This window comes from Thamnophis elegans, unplaced genomic scaffold, assembly GCF_009769535.1.
Source record: "Thamnophis elegans isolate rThaEle1 unplaced genomic scaffold, rThaEle1.pri scaffold_113_arrow_ctg1, whole genome shotgun sequence".
Lineage (NCBI taxonomy): Eukaryota > Metazoa > Chordata > Lepidosauria > Squamata > Colubridae > Thamnophis > Thamnophis elegans.
The window spans coordinates 96,487-118,281 of NW_022473584.1; the positions used below are offsets into that span (position 1 = coordinate 96,487).

At 47.7% G+C, this 21,795-nt stretch overlaps 1 protein-coding gene across 1 annotated transcript; it reads left to right on the forward strand.

Annotated features, from left to right (window-relative positions):
- The first annotated feature begins 214 nt into the window (after positions 1 to 214).
- Positions 215 to 11,061, forward strand: TIMM22 (translocase of inner mitochondrial membrane 22). The gene is made up of 4 exons (XM_032238316.1): positions 215 to 519; positions 3,543 to 3,739; positions 9,378 to 9,450; positions 10,616 to 11,061. Exons 1-4 carry the CDS (start codon positions 273 to 275, stop codon positions 10,690 to 10,692), a joined length of 594 nt encoding a protein of 197 aa, XP_032094207.1. The 5' UTR covers positions 215 to 272; the 3' UTR covers positions 10,693 to 11,061.
- Positions 11,062 to 21,795: the final 10,734 nt, after the last annotated feature.

The following is a 21,795-nucleotide window of genomic DNA, read 5'->3' on the forward strand; positions in this document are numbered from 1 at the left end:
CACCTCCCATCTTGCCCCTGGAGCGCGAATTTGGCCAGCAACCTTGGAAGGCACGCCGGGAATGGTAGTCCGGCTGAAAGCAAGCAGAGGGATTGGCTAAGAGGCGCGCTTGCGCACTGGAACCCAAACGATTTTTTCCCTCCTCTTTGGTGATTGGACTATATTTCCCATGAAGCTCCACGGTGCTTCCTCCCATTGGGAAAGCCGGGGCGAGCGGCGAACGGCATGATGGGAGCTGTAGGCTTCGCGTTGTGAGGGAGGAGAGAGAAAGAATGGCGGCGGCCTTCCCCAAAGCCCCGAAGAAGCCCGATGAAGCCGGCAAGGCGACGGAGGCGGCCTCGCCGCTGCAGTACAGCCTCCTGCTGGAGTACCTGGTGGGCGAAAAGCGAGGCCCGAGGCCGGATTTCCCGGCGGGCGTCCTCGGGGGCTTCCCGGCGCCCGTCAAGAGCCCCGAACAGAAGATGGTCGAGCGCGCCATGGAGAGCTGCGGCTTCAAGGCGGTGCTGGCCTGTGTCGGCGGTGGGTCTTTCCCGAGGAGGAGCCTTGAAAAGGCCGACTTCACTTCCTCTGCAGTCGCGAGGACTACAACTTCCATCGCCCTCAGCCCTGCGATATTTCGGGCGGCCGCTAAGGGGCGATAGAGAGGCAGTTCTGCGTTCCTCTGCTGCCCCCTGGCGGCCGTGGCGAGAGTTGCAGTTCCAATTGTTCCAGTTCCGCCTCAGGGCTGAGGATGATGGGTGAGGTAACTCCTCCACCCCAGGGAGGAGGCTAGATTAATGCTAGAAAACTGTATTTTGAATTATTTATTATTTACTTTCATTTGTTAATTTATCAAAATTATTTCTATTTCTGTTGAACACATTTATCAAATTTAGCTACAGGCCGCCTTCTGCGTTAAGTCGCCTTTATTGTTATTACGAATAACTCAAGGCGAGGAGAAGACACACAATGCTGCTTCGTCCTCCGGTTTTCCCCACAACAACAACAACAACCCTGTGAGGTGGGCTGGGTTGAAAGAGAGGAATTGGCCCAAAATCACTCAGCCGGCCTTTATGCCTAAGGCGGGGCTAGAACTCACCGTCTCCTGGTGATTGGCTCAAAATATCCAATTAGTTTCCATGCCTAAAGTGGGACTAGAACTCACCGTCTCCTGGTGATTGGCTCAAAATCATCCAATTAGTTTTCATGCCTAAGGCAGGACTAGAACTCACCGTCTCCTAGTGATTGGCTCAAAATCATCCAATTAGTTTCCATGCCTAAAGTGGGACTAGAACTCACCATCTCCTAGTGATTGGCTCAAAATCATTCAATTCGTTTTCATGCCTAATGTGGGACTAGAACTCACCGTCTCCTAGTGATTGGTTCACAATCATCCAATTAGTTTCCATGCCTAAAGTGGGACTAGAACTCACCATCTCCTGGTGATTGGCTGAAAATCATCCAATTAGTTTCCATGCCTAAGGTGGGACTAGAACTCACTGTCTCCTGGTGATTGGCTCAAAATCATCTAATTCGTTTCCATGCCTAAGGTGGGACTAGAACTCACCGTCTCCTGGTGATTGGCTCAAAATCATCCAATTCGTTTCCATGCCTAAGGTGGGACTAGAACTCACCATCTCCTGGTGATTGGCTGAAAATCATCCAATTCGTTTCCATGCCTAAGGTGGGACTAGAACTCACTGTCTCCTGGTGATTGGCTCAAAATCATCTAATTCGTTTCCATGCCTAAGGTGGGACTAGAACTCACTGTCTCCTAGTGATTGGCTCAAAATCATCCAATTCGTTTCCATGCCTAAGGTGGGACTAGAACTCACTGTCTCCTGGTGATTGGCTCAAAATCATCCAATTTGTTTCCATGCCTAAGATGGGACTAGAACTCACTGAATCCTGGTGATTGGCTCAAAATCATCTAATTCGTTTCCATGCCTAAGGTGGGACTAGAACTCACCGTCTCCTGGTGATTGGCTCAAAATCATCCAATTCGTTTCCATGCCTAAGGTGGGACTAGAACTCACTGTCTCCTAGTGATTGGCTCAAAATCATCCAATTCGTTTCCATGCCTAAGGTGGGACTAGAACTCACTGTCTCCTGGTGATTGGCTCAAAATCATCCAATTTGTTTCCATGCCTAAGATGGGACTAGAACTCACCGTCTCCTGGTGATTGGCTCAAAATCATCCAATTCGTTTCCATGCCTAAGGTGGGACTAGAACTCACCGTCTCCTGGTGATTGGCTCAAAATCATCCAATTCGTTTCCATGCCTAAGGTGGGACTAGAACTCACCGTCTCCTAGTGATTGGCTCAAAATCATCCAATTAGTTTCCATGCCTAAGGTGGGACTAGAACTCACCGTCTCCTAGTGATTGGCTCAAAATCATCCAATTCGTTTCCATGCCTAAGGTGGGACTAGAACTCACTGAATCCTGGTGATTGGCTCAAAATCATCTAATTCGTTTCCATGCCTAAGGTGGGACTAGAACTCACCGTCTCCTGGTGATTGGCTCAAAATCATCCAATTCGTTTCCATGCCTAAGGTGGGACTAGAACTCACTGTCTCCTAGTGATTGGCTCAAAATCATCCAATTCGTTTCCATGCCTAAGGTGGGACTAGAACTCACTGTCTCCTGGTGATTGGCTCAAAATCATCCAATTTGTTTCCATGCCTAAGATGGGACTAGAACTCACCGTCTCCTGGTGATTGGCTCAAAATCATCCAATTCGTTTCCATGCCTAAGGTGGGACTAGAACTCACCGTCTCCTAGTGATTGGCTCAAAATCATCCAATTAGTTTCCATGCCTAAGGTGGGACTAGAACTCACCGTCTCCTAGTGATTGGCTCAAAATCATCCAATTCGTTTCCATGCCTAAGGTGGGACTAGAACTCACTGTCTCCTGGTGATTGCTCAAAATCATCCAATTCATTTCCATGCCTAAGGTGGGACTAGAGCTCACCATCTCCTAGTGATTGGCTCAAAATCATCCAATTAGTTTCCATGCCTAAGGTGGGACTAGAACTCACTGTCTCCTGGTGATTGCTCAAAATCATCCAATTTGTTTCCATGCCTAAGGTGGGACTAGAACTCACCATCTCCTAGTGATTGGCTCAAAATCATCCAATTTGTTTCCATGCCTAAGGTGGGACTAGAGCTCACCGTCTGGGTGAGTTCAAAGTCATCCAATTAGTTTTCATGCCTAAAGTGGGACTAGAATTCCCCATCTCCAAGCAAAGTGAATGGGCGAAACCAGATTCACTTAATGACCAAGTTATTCACATTACACCTGCAGTGATTCATTTAACTATGGCAGGAAAGGTCTTAAAAGCGGCAAAACTCACTGAACAACTGTCTTGCTTAGCAACAGAAATGTCGGGCTCGAATTGTGGTCGTAAGTCAAGTGCTACCTGTGTATGGCAACCTTGTACAGCGGGGGGAGATGGCATGAAAATAAGCTGTCTGACACCCCCCCCCCCCATTTTCAGGACTCTCATTTTGATCTTGGGCAAAATGTCCTTGACTGACCTCTTTGCAATCCTGATCTGGCAGGTTTCGTCCTGGGTGGAGCCTTTGGCGTGTTCACCGCTGGCATCGACACCAACGTGGGCTTTGACCCCAAGGATCCCTACCGCACGCCGACAGCCAGAGAGGTCCTGAAAGATATGGGGCAACGGGGAATGTCGTACGCCAAAAACTTTGCCATCGTGGGTGCCATGTTCTCCTGCACTGAATGCCTGGTGGAATCTGTGAGTAACTTCCTTGTTCTGATCTTGATGGAGAAAAGGGTCTGGGGGCTATATATGGCATGATGAGCGGTTGAGGGCGAAGAGAGCTGGGTATGTCTAGGATCCAATCTGAGTCGATCACTGGGACCAGAGGTTTATTCTTCCAAGACTCATACCGGAGCCCCTCCTCCGGGAACTTTTCATTCTCCAAAATGTCTGCGCTGGGCTGTTCTATGCATAGTATTTATGCGGTGTCTGTTTGTGTGTGACTTTTAGTTGTTAATTGGGACCGTGAGGCCGGCTGTTAAGTCATTGTTGTTTCCTTGTGCCGCTGTGCCCTCAACTCCCAAGAAACGTGGTAAGCTGGCGGTGAATCAGCACTCCTTTGACTAACAAGGGGCCCGTTTCCCAGGCTTCAATTGTTCCTCTGGCTATTTTTGTCCCTGCTCAGCCAACAATCGTAGTAGCTGCGAAATGGAATGCATGTTCATTTCAAGAGGCTACTAATGAGTTTGATTTTGAGTTTCCTTGTCTGACTGCTCCCTCATGTTCTTAGAAGAGCATAGAGCAGCCCGGCGCACACTTTCCGGAGAGAGAGAGAAGTTCCCTGAGGATGGGCTCCAGCACGAGTCCATAAACTTAGAAGAATAGACCTCTGGTCCTGGTGACCGGCTCCGATTGAAACCTGCAACATTATCCTGGGGACTATGTATATTTCCCTTCATTTGCTATGTCTAGCCCAGGGGTGTCAAACTCGATTTCATTGAGGGCTGCATCAGGGTTATGTTTAATCTCAGGGGGTGGGGGTGGGCATGGCCAGAGTTGGCGTGGCCAGCCTGACATCAGTCATATCAGGGGCACCTGTGGAGGCCCGAGCCCTCTGCCACCAACAACCGGCTCCGGAGCTCCGTTTTCAGCTGTGATGGCCTCCTAGATCCCACAGATTAGGCCTCCTCCGGATTCCATCAACTAGCCAGTGTCGTTTGTCGACCCCCCGGGGGAGGGCCTTCTTTGTGGCTGCTCCGGCCCTCTGGAACGATCTCCCCGTGGAGATCCGGACCCTCGCCACCCTTCAGGCTTTCCGCAAAGCCCTTAAAACCTGGCTGTTCCGGCAGGCCTGGGGCTGATGAGTTCCCAGCCCCACTCAAATTGTTGCGGCTATTGATGAGTTTTTAATCTGTTTGTATTTGTCTGTCTTTTCGTTTTTTGTATTTCCCCTTTCCCCTATTTATAGAATTGAATTGAATTGAATTTTATTATTTGTATGCCGCCCTTCTCCGGGAGGACTCAGGGCGGCGAACAATTCAAAAGGGGAAAAAGGGGAACATAAAACGAAATACAGATAATTAAAATAAGCAAGAATCACACAACCATACAAGTCGAGAGGGGAGGGAACTCATCACCCCCAGGCCTGCCGGCAAAGCCAGGTTTTGATGGCTTTTTGGAAGGCCTGGAGAGAGGTGAGGGTCCGAATCCCTGAGGGGAGTTCGTTCCAGAGGGCCGGAGCTGCCACAGAGAAGGCCCTCCCCCGGGTAGTAGCCAGATGGCATTTGCTAGTAGATGGCACCCGGAGGAGGCCAACCCTGTGAGATCTAATGGGTCTGTTGGAGGTAATTGGCAGCAGGCGGTCTCTCAAGTACCCAGATCCAATACCATGAAGGGCTTTATAAGTGACGACTAGCACCTTGAAGCTTATCCGGAGACTGATCGGTAACCAGTGCAGCTCGCGGAGGATAGGTGTAACGTGGGTGTACCGAGGTGCACCCACGATCACTCGCGCAGCTGCGTTCTGGACGAGTTGAAGTCTCCGAATACTCTTCAAGGGCTGCCCCATGTAGAGCGCATTTAGTTTGTTAGCCGCCCTGAGTCCCCTCGGGGAATAGGGCGGCATACAAGTTCAATAAAATTAAACTAAACTAAACTCCTGCAAGCTCTGTTTTCTCTGGCAGAGGCACCGCGGGCCAGTCCTTCACTGTTTCCAGGGCATCCCCGCGGGCCAGATCTAAGGACCCCGCAGGCCGCATCCAGTCCCCCGGGCCTTGAGTTTGACACCGCTGGTCTAGCCTATTGAAGAGAAGAATTAGGGTGGGCATGATAGCAGTCTTCCCTGAAACTAAAGCTCAAATACCGTATTAAGAGCCAAGGTGGTGCAGTGGTTAAATGCAGCACTGCAGGCTACTGCTAGATCAGCAGGTCAGCGGTTCAAATCTCACAGGCTCAGGGTTGACTCAGCCTTCCATCCTTCCGAGGTGGGTAAAATGAGGACCCAGATTGTTGGGGGCAATATGCTGACTCTCTGTAAACCGCTTAGAGAGGCCTGAAAGGCCTATGAAGCGGTATATAAGTCTACTGCTATTGCTATTGCTATTTTTTGGAGTATAAGACGCACCTTTTTCCCTCAAAAAAGGGGTTGAAAATCGGGGTGCGTCTTATACACTGAATGCAGCATTTTTGGCCTCCCGAAACCCTGTCTCCACCAAAATGGCCGTTCAGAGCCTTTAGGACAGTGTTTCTCAACCTTGGCAACTTGAAGATGTCTGGACTTCAAGTCCCAGAATTCCCCAGCCAGCGAATGCTGGCTGGGGAATTCTGGGAGTTGAAGTCTAGACATCTTCAAGTTGCCAAGGTTGAGAAACACTGTTCTAAAATTCCCAGCAGTGCCGTCTGATATGTTCAGCTCAACAAGACTCGGTGCGAAACAGCGAGCACAAAACGACAACGACAAGGTTGAGAAACATTGCTTTAGGAGGCTTCCAGAGTGCTCCTGGGGGCTGGGGAGGGCAAAAATGAGTGAAAAATGGGCTGTTTTTTGCTCGTTTTTGTCCCCTTCCCCAGGAGCACTCTATAAGCCTCCTAAAGGCTCTGCATGCCCCCCCCCTTTTTTTGACAAAAAACAGCCCCGTTTTCGTGAAAACCGGGCCGTTTTTGGAAGGTCTGCAGAGTGCAAAGCCTTGTTTTTTTTTAATTTGCCTCTTCAAAACCTTGGTGCGTCTTATACTCCGAAAAATCCGGTACTTGGACCACCAAATGAGAAGAGAGGACTCGCTGGAGGAGACCCTGATGTTGGGAAAGACGGGAGGCAAAAGGGGAAGGGGTACGGCAGAGGACAAGATTAAGACAGTGTCGCCAACACAATGGAGGTGAGTGTGGGCAAATTCTGTGGAAAGACGGTGGGGCTGAACTCCATATAAGGGCATGAGGAGTCAGCCATGAGTTAGTGGCTGAGCAACAGTAGCAAAGATCTTCCAGTGTTTTAAGGGCTGTTGCAGAGAATTATACTCCAGTGTACCCCAGAAAGCAGGACAAGAAGTGACGGATGAACGAACAATCATTAAAGAGAGAATTAAGGAGAAATTTCCAGAGTGTGGGAACTATTAATCGAACAGCTTGCCTCCCAGAGGTGTGGCTGCGCCATTGCTGGAGGTTTTCAACGATAAGACTGGACAACCGTTTGCCCAGGATGGTATAAAGTCTCCTACCTTGAGGAGGGGGGGTTGGACTAGAAGACCTCCAAGGTTCCTTCCAGCCTTACGTTCTATGATCTTGTTTTGCTTCCCTTAAAAAAAACGAGAGGAGGAAGGGTGACAGTCTCCGTCCTTCTGCGTCCTTGTAACCAGAGCTGCCCACATCCTGTTTTTAGAGCTCTTCTCTTAGCACCGTCTGACTTAGAAGATTGGGAGGATCCGTAATGCATTAATGTTCTTTAAAAAAAAAAAACATAAGAAACACTCGTGCGGTTTCTGAGAGGGATTGAAGCAAACGCCGTCATTAAAATATCATATCCTGGGGGGGAGCTGGGGGCTTCAAAGAGCATCTCAGTCGCCAAGCTTTTCAAAGTTCAGGCTCTTGGGTTGCTTCAGCAGAGGCGCGGAGGCAGGCATAGTCGGTGGTGCCCAAGATCCCAGTTCAGTTCATTATTATATTTATATGCCGCCCTTTCCCCCCGAAGGGGACTCAGGGCGGCTCACAACTCAAATCAGGGAAGGGGGGATACAGACAAAAAATAAAAAACGAAACATAACAATGCATAATTTAAAAACACACAACAGTCATACCATTCGAGACGGGGGCAACAGCTCTTTAGCCCCAGGCCTGTCGGAACAGCCAGGTTTTAAGGGCTTTGCGGAAGGCCTGGAGGGTGGTGAGGGTTCGAATCTCCACGGGGAGTTCGTTCCAGAGGGTCGGAGCAGCCACAGAGAAGGCTCTCCTCCGGGTAGTCGCCAGTCGACACTGGCCGGCGGATGGAATTCGGAGGAGGCCTAATCTGTGGGATCTAATCGGTCTGGAGGAGGTAATTGGCAGCAGGCGGTCTCTCAAGTACCCAGGTCCAATACCATCAAGGGCTTTATAAGTGACGACTAGCGCCTTGAAGCGTATCCGGAGACCAATAGGCAGCCAGTGCAGCTCGCGGAGGATAGGTGTTACGTGGGTGAACCGAGGTACACCCACGATCGCTCGCACGGCTGCATTCTGGACAAGCTGAAGTCTCCGAATGCTCATACCTCATTATCATTCCCCCCCCCCCCGATTGTTTTTATATGGTCAGTATAAATTTGTGGTGGACTGCAGTCCGGAGTTGCAGGAGACAGCCAAGCTTGGAAAATAAATAGGAAGAGGGGAAAGGTGGACCCTGGCTAGTTGCCTCAGAGGGCAAGATGCACGCCATATAAATTTAATAAATGAATAAATATAAACTCACAGAGTATATCTAATACTTATGCAGGTATGTCTATGGAGATTCTCTCTCACCCAGGCCACAGTTGTCCCCAAAGGTGCTTTTCTCAAGAGGCAACTGGACTTTCTGGTTTTTTTTTCCTTTTGAAGACGTTTCGCTTCCCATCCAAGAAGCTTCTTCGGCTCCCACTGGATGGTGGGGAATGGAGGGATTACTACTCCTTGCAAACAGCTGGTCATTTGCATCCTTTTAGAGGGTCGTTGAGGCCATTTGGAGGTTTCTCTGTGTCCTCCAGGGTCACCTGAGTGGTGCAAATGGTTCCTGTAGTCTGCAATTCCTTTTAGAGAGATGTTACAATAATAATACAATAGCAGAGTTGGAAGGGACCTTGGAGGTCTTCTAGTCCAACCCCGTCTAGGCAGGAAACCCTATACTGTTCCAGACAAATGGCTATCCAACATCTTCTTAAAGACTTCTAGTGTTGGGGCATCCACAACTTCTGGAGGCAACTTCTGTTCCACTGGTTAATTGTTCTAACTGCCAGGAAGTTTCTGCTCAGTTCTAAGTTGCTTCTCTTGTTGATTAGTTTCCACCCATTGCTTCTTGTTCTGCCCTCAGGTGCCTTGGAGAATAGCTTGACTCCCTCTTCTTTGGGGCAACCTCTCCTAATCAAGGAGAGAAGCAACTTAGAACTGAGGAGGAATTTCCTGACAGTGAGAACAATTAATCAGTGGAACTGCTTGCCTCTAGAAGTTGCAAATTCTCCAACACTGGAAGCTTTAAAGAAGAGATTGGACGACCATTTGCCTGCAATGGCATAGGGTATCCTGCCTGAGCAGGGGGTTGGACTAGAGGACCTCCAGGCTCCCTTCCAACTCTGTTATTCTATTCTATTCTGCAAGTGGAGGAAGAAGCCCAAGGTTTTAGAAAGGATGTTAAACACGGGGGATGACTTCTCGACCGCCTCTTTTCTCGCTTCCCTAGTACCGAGGCAAATCCGATTGGAAGAACAGCGTCACCAGCGGATGCATCACCGGCGGGGCCATCGGCTTCAGAGGTGAGTGCTGCCTTCTAAGCAATTTGGAGAGGCTTCAGGGTGGGATGGGGGCCCAGGCATTCCTGCACGAGGAAGCCGCTGCCCTTGGCACACAGCCGCGGCTGCTGCTGCTGCTGGCAGAAGCCAAGCCATCAGCTTGCCAGAACGTGGGCAGCATGCCACCGTTCCTGGGATACGCAGCTCACGCGTCTCCTGAGGATGCCAAGGTGGAAGAAAGTGTAATATTACGCAGGGTTCAAACGAGGCGAGTGCCTCGTTGGCAGTGGGAGTCTTTAGTTATTTCATTTTTGAAAGGGAGCCGAGCCAGCAGAGAGATTTCCTTTTCCAAATCTCAAGCTCTGATGTGTAGTGAGCAGCATTCAATACACTCTTAAGCTCTTTATGTTGAACCGGATTGATTTCAATTTGTGAGGAGGGGGGATGTCTATGGGGATTCTCAATCCTCTAGGTCAGGGGTCTCCAACCTTGGCAACCTTAAGACCTGGTGGACTTCAACTCCTAGAGTTCCTCAGCCAGGAAGGTCTCCCTTTGGGTCTTTCATGAGGCCTTGAAACTTGGTTTTTTGATCCCTGAGCTTGGGGAACCCAGCTAGTGATAAGAGATCATCTCCGTGCTGTGCGAATGATTGGTTAGATAGTGCTGTGTTTTATTTTCATTTAATATTGCGCGTTTTACTGTGAGTCACGTAAAACTGAAATGGGTGGCTTTATCCAGGTAGTCCTCGAATTAACGACCCTAACTGAGCGCAGAATGACGGTTGTAAGTTCTGCCAGTCATTAAGTAGGTGTGGGTGTAATTGGGTGTGCTCACCACATGAGCCCACCCAATTTTTCTTTTTTGCAAATGCATTAAGTAAATGCTACCATAAAAGAACATGGTGGTGGTGATGTGAACATGGTCACTAAGCGAACCCATTCTTGGTTATACCGCAAACAGCCATAAATGTGGCTGTTGAATTGAATTGAATTAAATTGATTATATTTCTATGTTGCAATGCAATCCCATAGCGCTGGGGAGCGGGAAAGCCACGGGAACTGCTGAACTGGCTGGTCGGTAGCTCTGGGGAGTTCCATCGTAACTTTGAACGGTTGCTAAGCGAGGACTACCTGTGAACCGAACCAATGAATCGTAAATGAATGATCGCGTTCTTCTTATTTCCTTGCAGCTGGCCTCAAAGCCGGGGTGCTTGGCTGCGGAGGTTTTGCCGCTTTCTCCGCAGTGATCGACTACTACTTAAGGTAGCAGCTGGGGCCCACCAGCAAGGACTTTCTGACGGCCGCTGCGAGGGGGACAGCAGGCCCAGTGGGCCTCTCGAGCCCCCTCCGAGGTGGGCTTTCTGAAGGTTAAGCCAGCCGGATGAGAATCCCATCTCTGCCCCAGGTAGGAGAAGAACCACAAAGGAGCCCTTTGTAAGTTCTTGACATCTCCTGCTTGGTTCTGGAAACGGAGGATGTTTGATTGACACTTAACACCCCCAAAAAAAAGAAAATTGGGAGTTTTGCTTTCTACGTGTTTGGACTGGGAAGAACAAAACCACCTGGTTTTTTTTCTCCATTTTCCCCCAAAGTGGGGAATGATCGGCTAATAAAACGGGAAGAGTTTTTCAAAGTCTTCAGAGCTTTCAGGCTTGTAAACTGTTCAGCGGTTCGTGGCTTAAAATCAGACATCAGCTAAGGGACTCTTGACGGGAGCAGCGGATCTGAAAGCCGGCAGCCTCTCCGGGCGGTCCTCCGGCTTACGACCAAATCTTCCATTGCTAAGCAAGGCAGTTGTTCGGGGAGTTTTGTCCCGTCTTAACGGACCTTTCTTGCCACCGTTGTTAAGAGAATCACTGCAGTCGCTAAGCTAGCCACACGGTGTGTTAATGGAATTCAGCTTCCCCTGTGGGCTTGGCTTGTGAGGAGGTTGCGGAGGGGGGAAATCACGTGACCCCGGGAGACACTGCAACCGTCATAAATCTGAGTCAGTCGCCAAGCGGCGGGATGTTGATGGTGTGTCCATGGGGATGCTGCCATGCTCATCAGTGTGAATAACAGTCCTCAGCCACTTTTTTCCAGTGCTGCTGTAACCTCTAACGGCCACTAGATGAGCTCTGGTGAGTCCCGTTTTCAGCTGAATGGAAACAGCAAAAAGCAGATGCTTTAAGACGTCTGTAATAGGAGCTGCTTTTGTGTTTCAATCAGACCATCGGAATAGAGCTGCAAGGGACCTCGGAGGTCTTCAAGTCCAACCCCATGCTCAAGGGGAGACCCTATATTGTTTCGGACAGGTGGCTGTTCAGTTTCTTTACGCAAAGGGTTGGACTAGAAGACCTCCAAGGTCCCTTCCTGTTCCTATTCCTATTCCTTTTTCTATTCTATCTTATTCCTATTCTATTCTATTTTATTCCTATTCCATTCTATTTTATTCCTATTCTATTCTATTTTATTCCTATTTCTTTTTCTATTCCTATTCCATTCTATTTTATTCCTATTCTATTCTATTTTATTCCTATTCCTTTTTCTATTCTATTCTATCTTATTCCTATTCTATTCTATTTTATTCCTATTCTATTCCTATTTCTTTTTCTATTCCTATTCCATTCTATTTTATTCCTATTCTATTCTATTTTATTCCTATTTCTTTTTTTATTCCTATTCCATTCTATTTTATTCCTATTCTATTCTATTTTATTCCTATTCCTTTTTCTATTCTATTCTATCTTATTCCTATTCTATTCTATTTTATTCCTATTTCTTTTTCTATTCCTATTCCTATTCTATTTTATTCCTATTCTATTCTACTTTATTCCTATTCCTTTTTCTATTCCTATTCCATTCTATTTTATTCCTATTCTATTCTATTTTATTCCTATTTCTTTTTTTATTCCTATTCCATTCTATTTTATTCCTATTCTATTCTATTTTATTCCTATTCCTTTTTCTATTCTATTCTATCTTATTCCTATTCTATTCTATTTTATTCCTATTCTATTCCTATTTCTTTTTCTATTCCTATTCCATTCTATTTTATTCCTATTCTATTCTATTTTATTCCTATTTCTTTTTTTATTCCTATTCCATTCTATTTTATTCCTATTCTATTCTATTTTATTCCTATTCCTTTTTCTATTCTATTCTATCTTATTCCTATTCTATTCTATTCTATTTTATTCCTATTTCTTTTTCTATTCCTATTCCTATTCTATTTTATTCCTATTCTGTTATATTCTATTCTATTTTATTCCTATTCCTTTTTCTATTCCTATTCCATTCTATTTTATTCCTATTCTATTCTATTTTATTCCTATTCCTTTTTCTATTCCTATTCCATTCTATTTTATTCCTATTCTATTCTATTTTATTCCTATTCCTTTTTCTATTCCTATTCCATTCTATTTTATTCCTATTCTATTCTATTTTATTCCTATTCCTTTTTCTATTCCTATTCCATTCTATTTTATTCCTATTCTGTTATATTCTATTCTATTTTATTCCTATTCTATTCTATTCTATTCTATTCTATTCTATTCTTATGACCTCCAGTGATGAAGCACCCACAACTTCTGGTGGCAAGTGATTCCACTGGTTAATTGTCCTCACTGTTGGATTAAGTTTCTCCTCAGTTCTAGGTTGCTTCTCTCCTTGGTTAGCTTCCAAGCATTGCCCTCCCTCCCTCCCATAGAACCCTAGAATAACAAGAGTTGGAAGGGATCTTGGAGGTCTTCTAGTCCAACCCCCTGCTCCAACAGGAGGTTCCATTCCAAATAGCCGTCCAGCCTCTTCTTAAAAACCTCCGGTGATGAAGCAGCCGCCACTTCAGCCTTTCTGCTGATTAACTGTCCTCGCCGTGAGGAAGTTTCTCCTTAAGCCCAGATGGTCTCTCTCCTTGAATTTGGGATTCGAAGTCTCTTTTGCTCCCCTCTTGTAGCAGCAACTCCTGCGATCTGCAACGGCTAATGCACTCCTTCAACCTCGGCATCGGAGCAGCCCTGCATGTCGGAATACCTCCTGGAAATGGGGGAGCAATTATTATTTTCCTGCTAAATAAGGCACAACCCAGGGAAGGCGGGGCCGGTTTAAATGAGGGGAATGGCACTCCCGTGAAATCTGTCACACCTCTTATGCAATTGTATTATATAATGCTTTTATATAAGCAACACATGGAGCGCGGGGGGGGGGGGGGGGGAGTTTAGAAATCACAAAACACAACTCTTTCAGGAGAATGGAAAACGGTGCGCCCCTGCCTGCAGAGGGGATGGTGGTGGAGGGGAGTCTTTCTGGCAGTTGCTAGACAGGGGCGCATGGCTTAACACAGAAGCAGAGACAGGGTCACCTTGTTGCTCGTTTCTCCTTCTGTAAGAAGACACGGCCGACCTCGTGATGCGTCCTGTCCCTAAAGGAAGCAGGGAAGGGCATCCAAAGGTGATTTTTTTTCCCAAGAGGCAACTGGACCTCCTTGTTTTTTTCCTTTGGAAGACGTTTCGCTTTTCATCCCAGAAGCTTCTTCGGCTCTGACTGGATGGTGGGGAAGGGAAAGATTTCTACTCCTTGCAGACAGCTGGTCATTTGCATCCTTTTTAGAGGCTCCTTGAAGCATTAGGAGGTTTACCTGGGACCTCAGGGTCACCTGAGTAATGCAAATCGGTGTGGAGCCAATGTCAGGGTCCCAAATAGCATCCAGAATTAAATCAGAGTCCGAGGCAAAGGATTCCTCAAAGTCCCAATTGATGAAGAGAGCCACGTTGGCACATCTGGGGAAACCCGAATCTGAAAGCTTCCCGGTTTCCCCCACCCAGTTGAAAGTTCAAGATCTTGCCCCCCACACCCACAAGTCCATCCCATGGTCCCATCTCCCACTGCCACGTTGGCAGCTTCCACCCCTCCAGTTCCGGTCAGGTGCAGAGAGACAAAGGATGACCTTGGCTTTCTAGAAAGAATGTTGTTATGGCTACATCGCATCTAACTCCATATATTCCCCACCTCCCATTTTCCCACCATAGAAAATGCATGGCAGGATAATAGAAAGTGTGGCAGGCCAAAGACCCACAAAAAAAAGATGGCTGCAGGCCTGACAGCCTTCTTGGAACTACTGAAAGGACTGTGTTGTAGGCTGAAGATGGGTGTCCTACCCCTCCCCACTCTGTTGAGAAAGGGCTAGATGGCCTCTTGGACCCCTCTTTCAAACCAGCGGCCCTCTCGGTCCAGAAATCTTCAAGAGAGCGGCCTCTGTCTTTCAAACGCAGATGGGCTTTTCAATCTTGTCCCGATGGGCTTGTTCTCCTATGTTGCGCCATGCGCTTGTGAAGTGGGTGTTTTGTTTCCCCAATCTGCCGCTTTCCCCTGCATTGGACCGCCCCTACCACGCTGCTCTGTTTTTGTCTGGGGTGTTTTATAGGGTGGACAAGCTTCTGCCTTAGTGTGTCCTTGGGTTTGAAGTGTGCACGTAGGTTGTGTTGGCCGAAGATCCTCCGGAGCTTTTCCAATATTCCCGTAACGTACCCAAGGACAACGTTGCTTCGTTTAAGTCAGGGGTCGGCAAACTTAAACGGTCAAAGAGCCATTTGGACCCGTTTCCCACAGAAAAGAAAACACCGGGAGCCACAAAGGTCCTAACCGGAAGCCTCCCGTTCAATTCTGGAGCTGCTGACCGGAAGTTCAGTTCCCCCACCATAGAGTCTCCTCCTAGCACGGCATCCTTTTTCCTCTACCGGAACTGGAAAACCCTCCCCTTGCCATAGAGTCTCCTCCTGGCGCACTCTGCTTCTCTTCCCCCCTCCCCACCGGAAGCTCCTCTCAAAATTGTGGCGCCAACCGGTGACGGAGTCGCAGCAGAGGGAGGAAAGAGCCACATGCGGCTCCGGAGCCGCAGTTTACTGATCCCTGGTTTAAGTGAAACGTCTTCAAAGAAAAAAGCAGAAACTCCCGTTGCCTCTTGAAAAAAAAAAACCCTTCAGGACAACTACGACCGGGATGACGGAGAATCTCTGTAGGCACAAAGGGCATCCTTGTTTATTGACCCTGGCTGTATGGAGACGGTCACAATGCGGGTAGTCCCTGACTTACAACAGTTCATATCGTGACCATTCAGAGTTAAACGATACTGGGGGGAAAAGGACTGTTTTTTCACACTTGCAACCGTCACAGCGTCCCCAGGAGATCAAAATTCAGACGCTTGGCAACGGGCTCCTAGTTATGACGGTCACGGTGTCCCCGGGGTCATGCGATCCCCTTTTGCGACCTTGACTTAACAACCCAATTCACTTAACAACCATTTGGCTAACTTAATAACGGCAACGATTCCCTTAACCCCTGTGGCAAGGAAGGTGGTAAAATGGGGCAAAATTGACGGACCAACTGTTTGCTCAGCAAGGGGAATTTTTGAGGATCGATTGTGGTCGTAAGTCGAGGACTAGCTGTATCTTGGGTTCAGCCCCTCCTGACACCCAGACAATTTATAGACCCGAAAGCAGCCACGTGGACAGGCTTTTAAAGGGATACCCAACAGCAGGAATAGAATTATAGAATACAACAGAATGGAATGGAATGGAGAATAGAAATAAGAATAGAGTAGAAGAACAGATTTACAATTAGAACTAGGATATTAGAATTGAACAGTAGAATAGAAATAAATATAGAAATAGAAATAATAGGCATAGAAACAGTTGGAAGGGATCTTGGAGGTCATCTAATCCAACCCCCTGCCTAGGCAAGAAACCCTATACTATTTGAGAGAAGTGGATGTCCAATCTCTTCTTTAAAACTTCCAGTGTTGGGGCATTCACAACTTTTGTTCCACTGATTAATTGTTCTCCCTGCCTGGAAGTTTCTCTTCAGTTCTAAGTTGCTTCTCTCCTTGATTAGTTTCCATCCATTGCCCTTCCTTCCTTCCTTCCTTCCTTCCTTCCTTCCTTCCTTCCTTCCTTCCTTCCTTCCTTCCTTCCTTCACTGTTCCACTGGTTAATTGTTCTCACTGTCAGGAAGTTTCTCCTCAGTTCTGAGTTGCTTCTCTCCTTGATTAGTTTCCACCCATTCCTTCCTTCCCTTCCCTTCCCTTCCCTTCCCTTCCATCCTTCCTTCCTTCCCTCCCTCCCTCCTTCCTTCCTTTGCTGTTCCACTGATTAATTGTTCTCACTGTCAGGAAATTTCTCCTTAGTTCTAAGTTGCTTCTCTTCTTGATTAGTTTCCACCCATTGCTTCTTGTTCTGCCCTCAGGTGCCTTGGAGAATAGCTTGACTCCCTCTTCTTTGGGGCAACCCCTGAGATATTGGAAGACTGCTATCATGTCTCCCCTGGTCCTTCTTTCTATTAAACTAAACCTACCCAGTTCCTGAAAATGTTCTTCATATGTTTTAGTCTCCAGTCCCCTAATCTTCTTTGTTCTTCTTCTCTGCACTCTTTCTGGAGTTTCAACATCTTTTCCACATCGTGGTGACCAGAACTGGGTGCAGGATTCCAAGTGTGGCTTTTGCCAAGGCATTACAAAATAATAATAAAATACAATGTAAAATTAATATAAGATTAAAAAAAGGCATGATAAAAGGAGCACCTGGCAGCCTTCCTGCCTTTTCCATGGCAACCGCCCTCGTTGCTTGGGTGAATTAGGACAATTGCCAAGTTGCCTAATGAAGTTCTCAGGGGTTTTTCCTCCCTGAAGACCCTCAGATGGTGGATTGGACCCCTGGGAGGGCAGGAGGGCTGCAGATCCAGCCTCTCAAGGCGCCGATGTGGGAGCAGAATAAAAGAATTGCTCTTGATTTTGCCTGGAGGGTTGAACGCTCAGGGCTGCTCTTGGCATGGTTGAGTAAGCGCAGGTGGTCCTCAACTTACAACCGTTCACTTAATGACCGTTCAAAATTACAACGGCACTGAAAAATGTGATTCATGGCTGTTTTTCACACACCCGACCCTTTCAGCCTCCTCCTGGCCAGGGGAACAAAATTTGGACGCCTGACAACGGACTCACATTTATGACGGTTGCAGTATCCCGGGGTCACGTGATCCCCTTTTGTGACCTCTTTATGAGCCCATGGGGAAGCCAGATTCGCTTAACAACCGTGTGACTCACTTAACACCTGTAGTGATTCACTTAACAACAGGGAAAGAAAGGTGGTAAAATGAGGCAAAACCTCACTTAACAAATGTTTCGCTCGGCAACAGAAATTTTGGGCTCGATTGTGGTCGTAAGTCAGCCACAGCTCCCCGTTGGATTCATGTTAATCTTTCTCTTCCTTAAGAGGACGCAGCAGCTCAGTGGCTAAGACACTGAGCTTGTCGATCAGAAGGCAGGCAGTTCGAATCCCTAGCGCCGCGTAACGGAGGGAGCTCCCATTATTCATCCCAGCTTCTGCCAACCTAGCAGTTCGAAAGCAGGTAAAAAATGCAAGTAGAAAAATAGGAGCCACCTTTGGTGGGAAGGGAACAGCGTTCCGTGCGCCTTCGGGCGTTGAGTCATGCCAGCCACATGGCCACGGAGACGTCTTCAGACAGCGCTGGCTCTTCGGCTTTGAAACGGAGATGAGTACCGCCCCCTAGAGTCGGTAACGACTAGCACAGATGTGCCAGGGGAACCTTTACCTTTTCTCTTCTGTAACGTGGTACGAGCCCATCCCTCTGGTGTATTTGTTGGGGACCGCACACACATACACACACACAACCTGTTTCCGCTGGCAGAGGCCTGTAGGAGACTGTCATAGCCGAAAATGGGGCATGACCCCCCCCCAGCTCCATTTTCTCTGGCAGAGAGCTCTCAAAACAAACTAAAAACAAAAGGAGAAATGTTTCTTCCCCTTTTGCATTTGAGCATCCAAGGAGGGACAGGAAAGGAGAAAGGGAAAGCGGAAAGGCAAAGAAAAAGAATTGAAGGTGGGAAGGGAGCAAGGAAGGAGGAGAAAAGAGAGGAAGGAAGAAGAAAGAATGGAGGGAAGGAAGGGAAATGAAGGAGTGGAGAGAGATGAAGGGAGGGATGGAGGGAGGAAGATGAGAAAGGGAAAAGAAAAGGGAGGGAAGAGTGGGGAGAGAAAGGGAGGAGGAAGATGAGAAAGGGAAAAGAAGGGATTGATGGAGGAAGGATGGAAGGAAAGAAAAGGAAGGAGTGGGGAGATGGAGGGATGAAGGAAAATGAGAAAGGGAAAAGAAAAGGGAGGGAAGAGTGGGGAGAGAAAGGGAGGAGGAAGATGAGAAAGGGGAAAGAAGGGATTGATGGAGGAAGGATGGAAGAAAAGGAAGGAGTGGGGAGAGAAAGGAAGGGAGGGATGAAGGAAAATGAGAAAGGGAAAAAAAGGGAGGGAGGAGTGGGGAGAGAAAGGGAGGAAGGATGGAAGGAAAGAAAAGGGAGTGGGGAGAGAAAGAGAGGGATGGAGGGAGATGAGAAAAGGAAAAAAGGGAGGAAGGAAGATTATAAGGAGAGCGAGTGTCCCAGGGAAGTCCCGCCTTAACCCTTGCCCACCACAGGTGCCCCTTACATGACTTCCGGGTCACATCCCCTTGCCCCCCCCCCCCAGCCCTCCGAGGTCAAACCCAACCCTGATGCGGCCCTGTGTGAAATCGAGTTTGACCCCCCCCCCGCTTTAAACCAGCGTGAACCCCAAGTCCAAACCCAAGTGACGCAACGGAACCCAAGTCGTTGTGGTTGTTAGAATTGGACACAAAAACAGCACTCTGCAAGTCCTGTATGGAAACCTATGTGTGGCCTCTGCATTTATTAACATTTTTTCCTCTTTGAGACACAGTTGTAGGTGGTTTTTTGTTTTTTTTTGAAGTTTGTCATCTACAGGGAGAAAGAAAAAAATAACCCGCAACAGAACAACCACGCACACACAACACGTAATCTTGCAAAAAAGACACACGCACAACCATGTCTGTGTGCTTGTGTGTATATTTTCTGAACTCCAAGATCGCTCCCAAAAAAAGTTTCCCGTCCAGTTGTAGCTCCGGGAGACCCCCCGCCCCCCCACCTTCCTTCTCCCCGCTTTCCCACTTTTTTTCTAGGGGGCCAAAAAATGGGCCAGTTGTGTACAACACAACCAGGGAAGGGAGATGTTTCGTATCCTTTTCGTAGAAGCGGCATTTTGTCTAACCGTGGGGTTTTGTAGTCCAAGGAACGAAATGCTGTGCAATCCTCCGACATATACAGTAAACAATGCTTCATTCAGCGACTGTTCGAAGTTACAACAGCACTGGGGGAAAAGAAGGGACCTGTGAGCAGTCCTCACACTTACGACAGTTGCTTCATCCTGGGGTCATGTGACCCCCCCTCTGTGACCTTTCCAGCCTGCTTCTGACAAGCAGAGCCAATGGGGGCGGAGGGGGGTGGGTGGGTAAGGGGGGGGAACTGGATTCACTTAACGACCACTCGATTCACTTAACAGCAGCAGTGATTGGCTTAACCACCGTGGCAAAGAAAAAAAGGGTCAAATTTTGCAGGACTTGCTTAACAACCCAAAATTCCACTCCCAATTGCCGTCGTACAATGGCTACCCCCCCCTGCAATAGCTATCCAGCCACCAGCAAGTTAAAGATATATTTGGTCCCTGAATTGTGACACGTCACCTTCCCCCTTGAGGGCAAAATAAAATAGAATAACAAGAGTTGGGAGGGACTTTGGAGGTCTTCTAGTCCAACCCCCTGCTCAGGCAGGAAACCCTGCACCACTTCAGACGAACGGTTGTCCAACATCTTCTTTAAAACTTCCAGTGTTGGAGCATTCACAACCTCTGGAGGCAAGTTGTTCCACTGGTTAATTGTCCTCACTGTTAAAAAAAATTCTCCTTAATTCCAGCTTGCTTCTCTCCTTGATTACTTTCCATCCATTGAATCAGAATAGAGTTGGAAGGGACCTTGAAGGTCTTCTAGTCCAACCCCCTGCTCAGGCAGGAAACCCTACACCACTTTAGACAAATGGCCATCCAGCATCTTCTTAAAGACTTCCAGTGTTGGGGCATTCACAACTTCTGGAGGCAATTTCTGTTCCACTGATTAATTGTTCTGACTGTCAGGAAATTCCTCCTCAGTTCTAAGTTGCTTCTCTCCTTGATTAGTTTCCACTCATTGCTTCTTGTCCTGCCCTCAGGTGCCTTGGAGAATAGCTTGACTCCCTCTTCTTTGGGGCAACCCCTGAGATATTGGAAGACTGCTATCATGTCTCCCCTGGTTCTTCTTTTCTTCAAACTAGACATTCCCAGTTCCTGCAACCGTTCTTCATAGGTTTTAGCCTCCAGTCCCCTAATCCTCTTTGTTGCTCTTCTCTGCACTCTTTCTAGAGTCTCCGCATCTTTTCTACATCGTGGCGACCAAAACCGAATGCCGTATTCCAAGTGTGGCCTTACCAAGGCCTTATAAAGTGGTATTAGCCCTTCACGTGATCTTGATTCTCTCCCTCTGTTGATGCAGCCTAGAACTGTGTTGGCTTTTTTGGCAGCTGCTGCCCACGGCTGGCTCCTATTTAAATGCTTGTCCACTAGGACTCCAAGATCCCTCTCACAGTTACTGCTATTGAGTACCCTATAATGTGCAGGACGGATGAGGGAACGAATAACATCTTTGGCTGGGGAGGGGGCCCGGAGGGTGAGTTACTAGGATGGACCCTGGCTAGAAAATTTGGTCCTGGGGGGGGTCTGCAGGGCACCCCAAGGATACGGGACATCCTTTTGAGCAAGGATGTGAATCAAAAAGCAGCTCTCTTTCTTCTGTCTAAAAGAAAATTTAAAAGCCCAGCAAACTCTCACACGGCGCAGGGCACAGTTCTTATTCGCAGCTAGTCCTCGACTTACAACACTTCATTTAGCGACCGTTCAAACTTTCCACGGCACCAAAACAACCGTTTTTCACACTTAACGACCATTGGCAGCATCCCCCACGGTCACAAGATCAACATTCAAATGCTTGGCGATGGACTCATGACGACTCCAGCATTCCCGGGGTCACACAATCCCCTTTTGTGATCTCCCGACGAGCCAAGCTGCAGCGAGGAAGCCAGATTTCGCTCAACAACCAACTGCGAAGGGGGTTCACTTAACAACCACCGCAAGAAAGGTGGTTCAACGGGAGGGAAAACTCACTTAACGTCTCGCTTAGCAGCAGAAACGTTGGCCTCGCTCGGTTGAGTCCGTAAGCCGAGGACTAGCTGTATTTGCCTACTAATAAAATTTATATGGACGCCCGGTTCGCACACAGGTGATTCCACACAGCTTAACAAAATTAATAAAAATAAGAAGACAGAAAGGCGTTGCCCAAATTCTTATCCCTTTCTTTCCTTTGAACCGAACAATTGGATGTGCAGTTCAACACATCACCCTCAATGGACCCCCCAAATTCCAGTTCCTTCGCTGATCCGTTGTTTCTGATCCTGTTTTAATCGGGGTGGCAA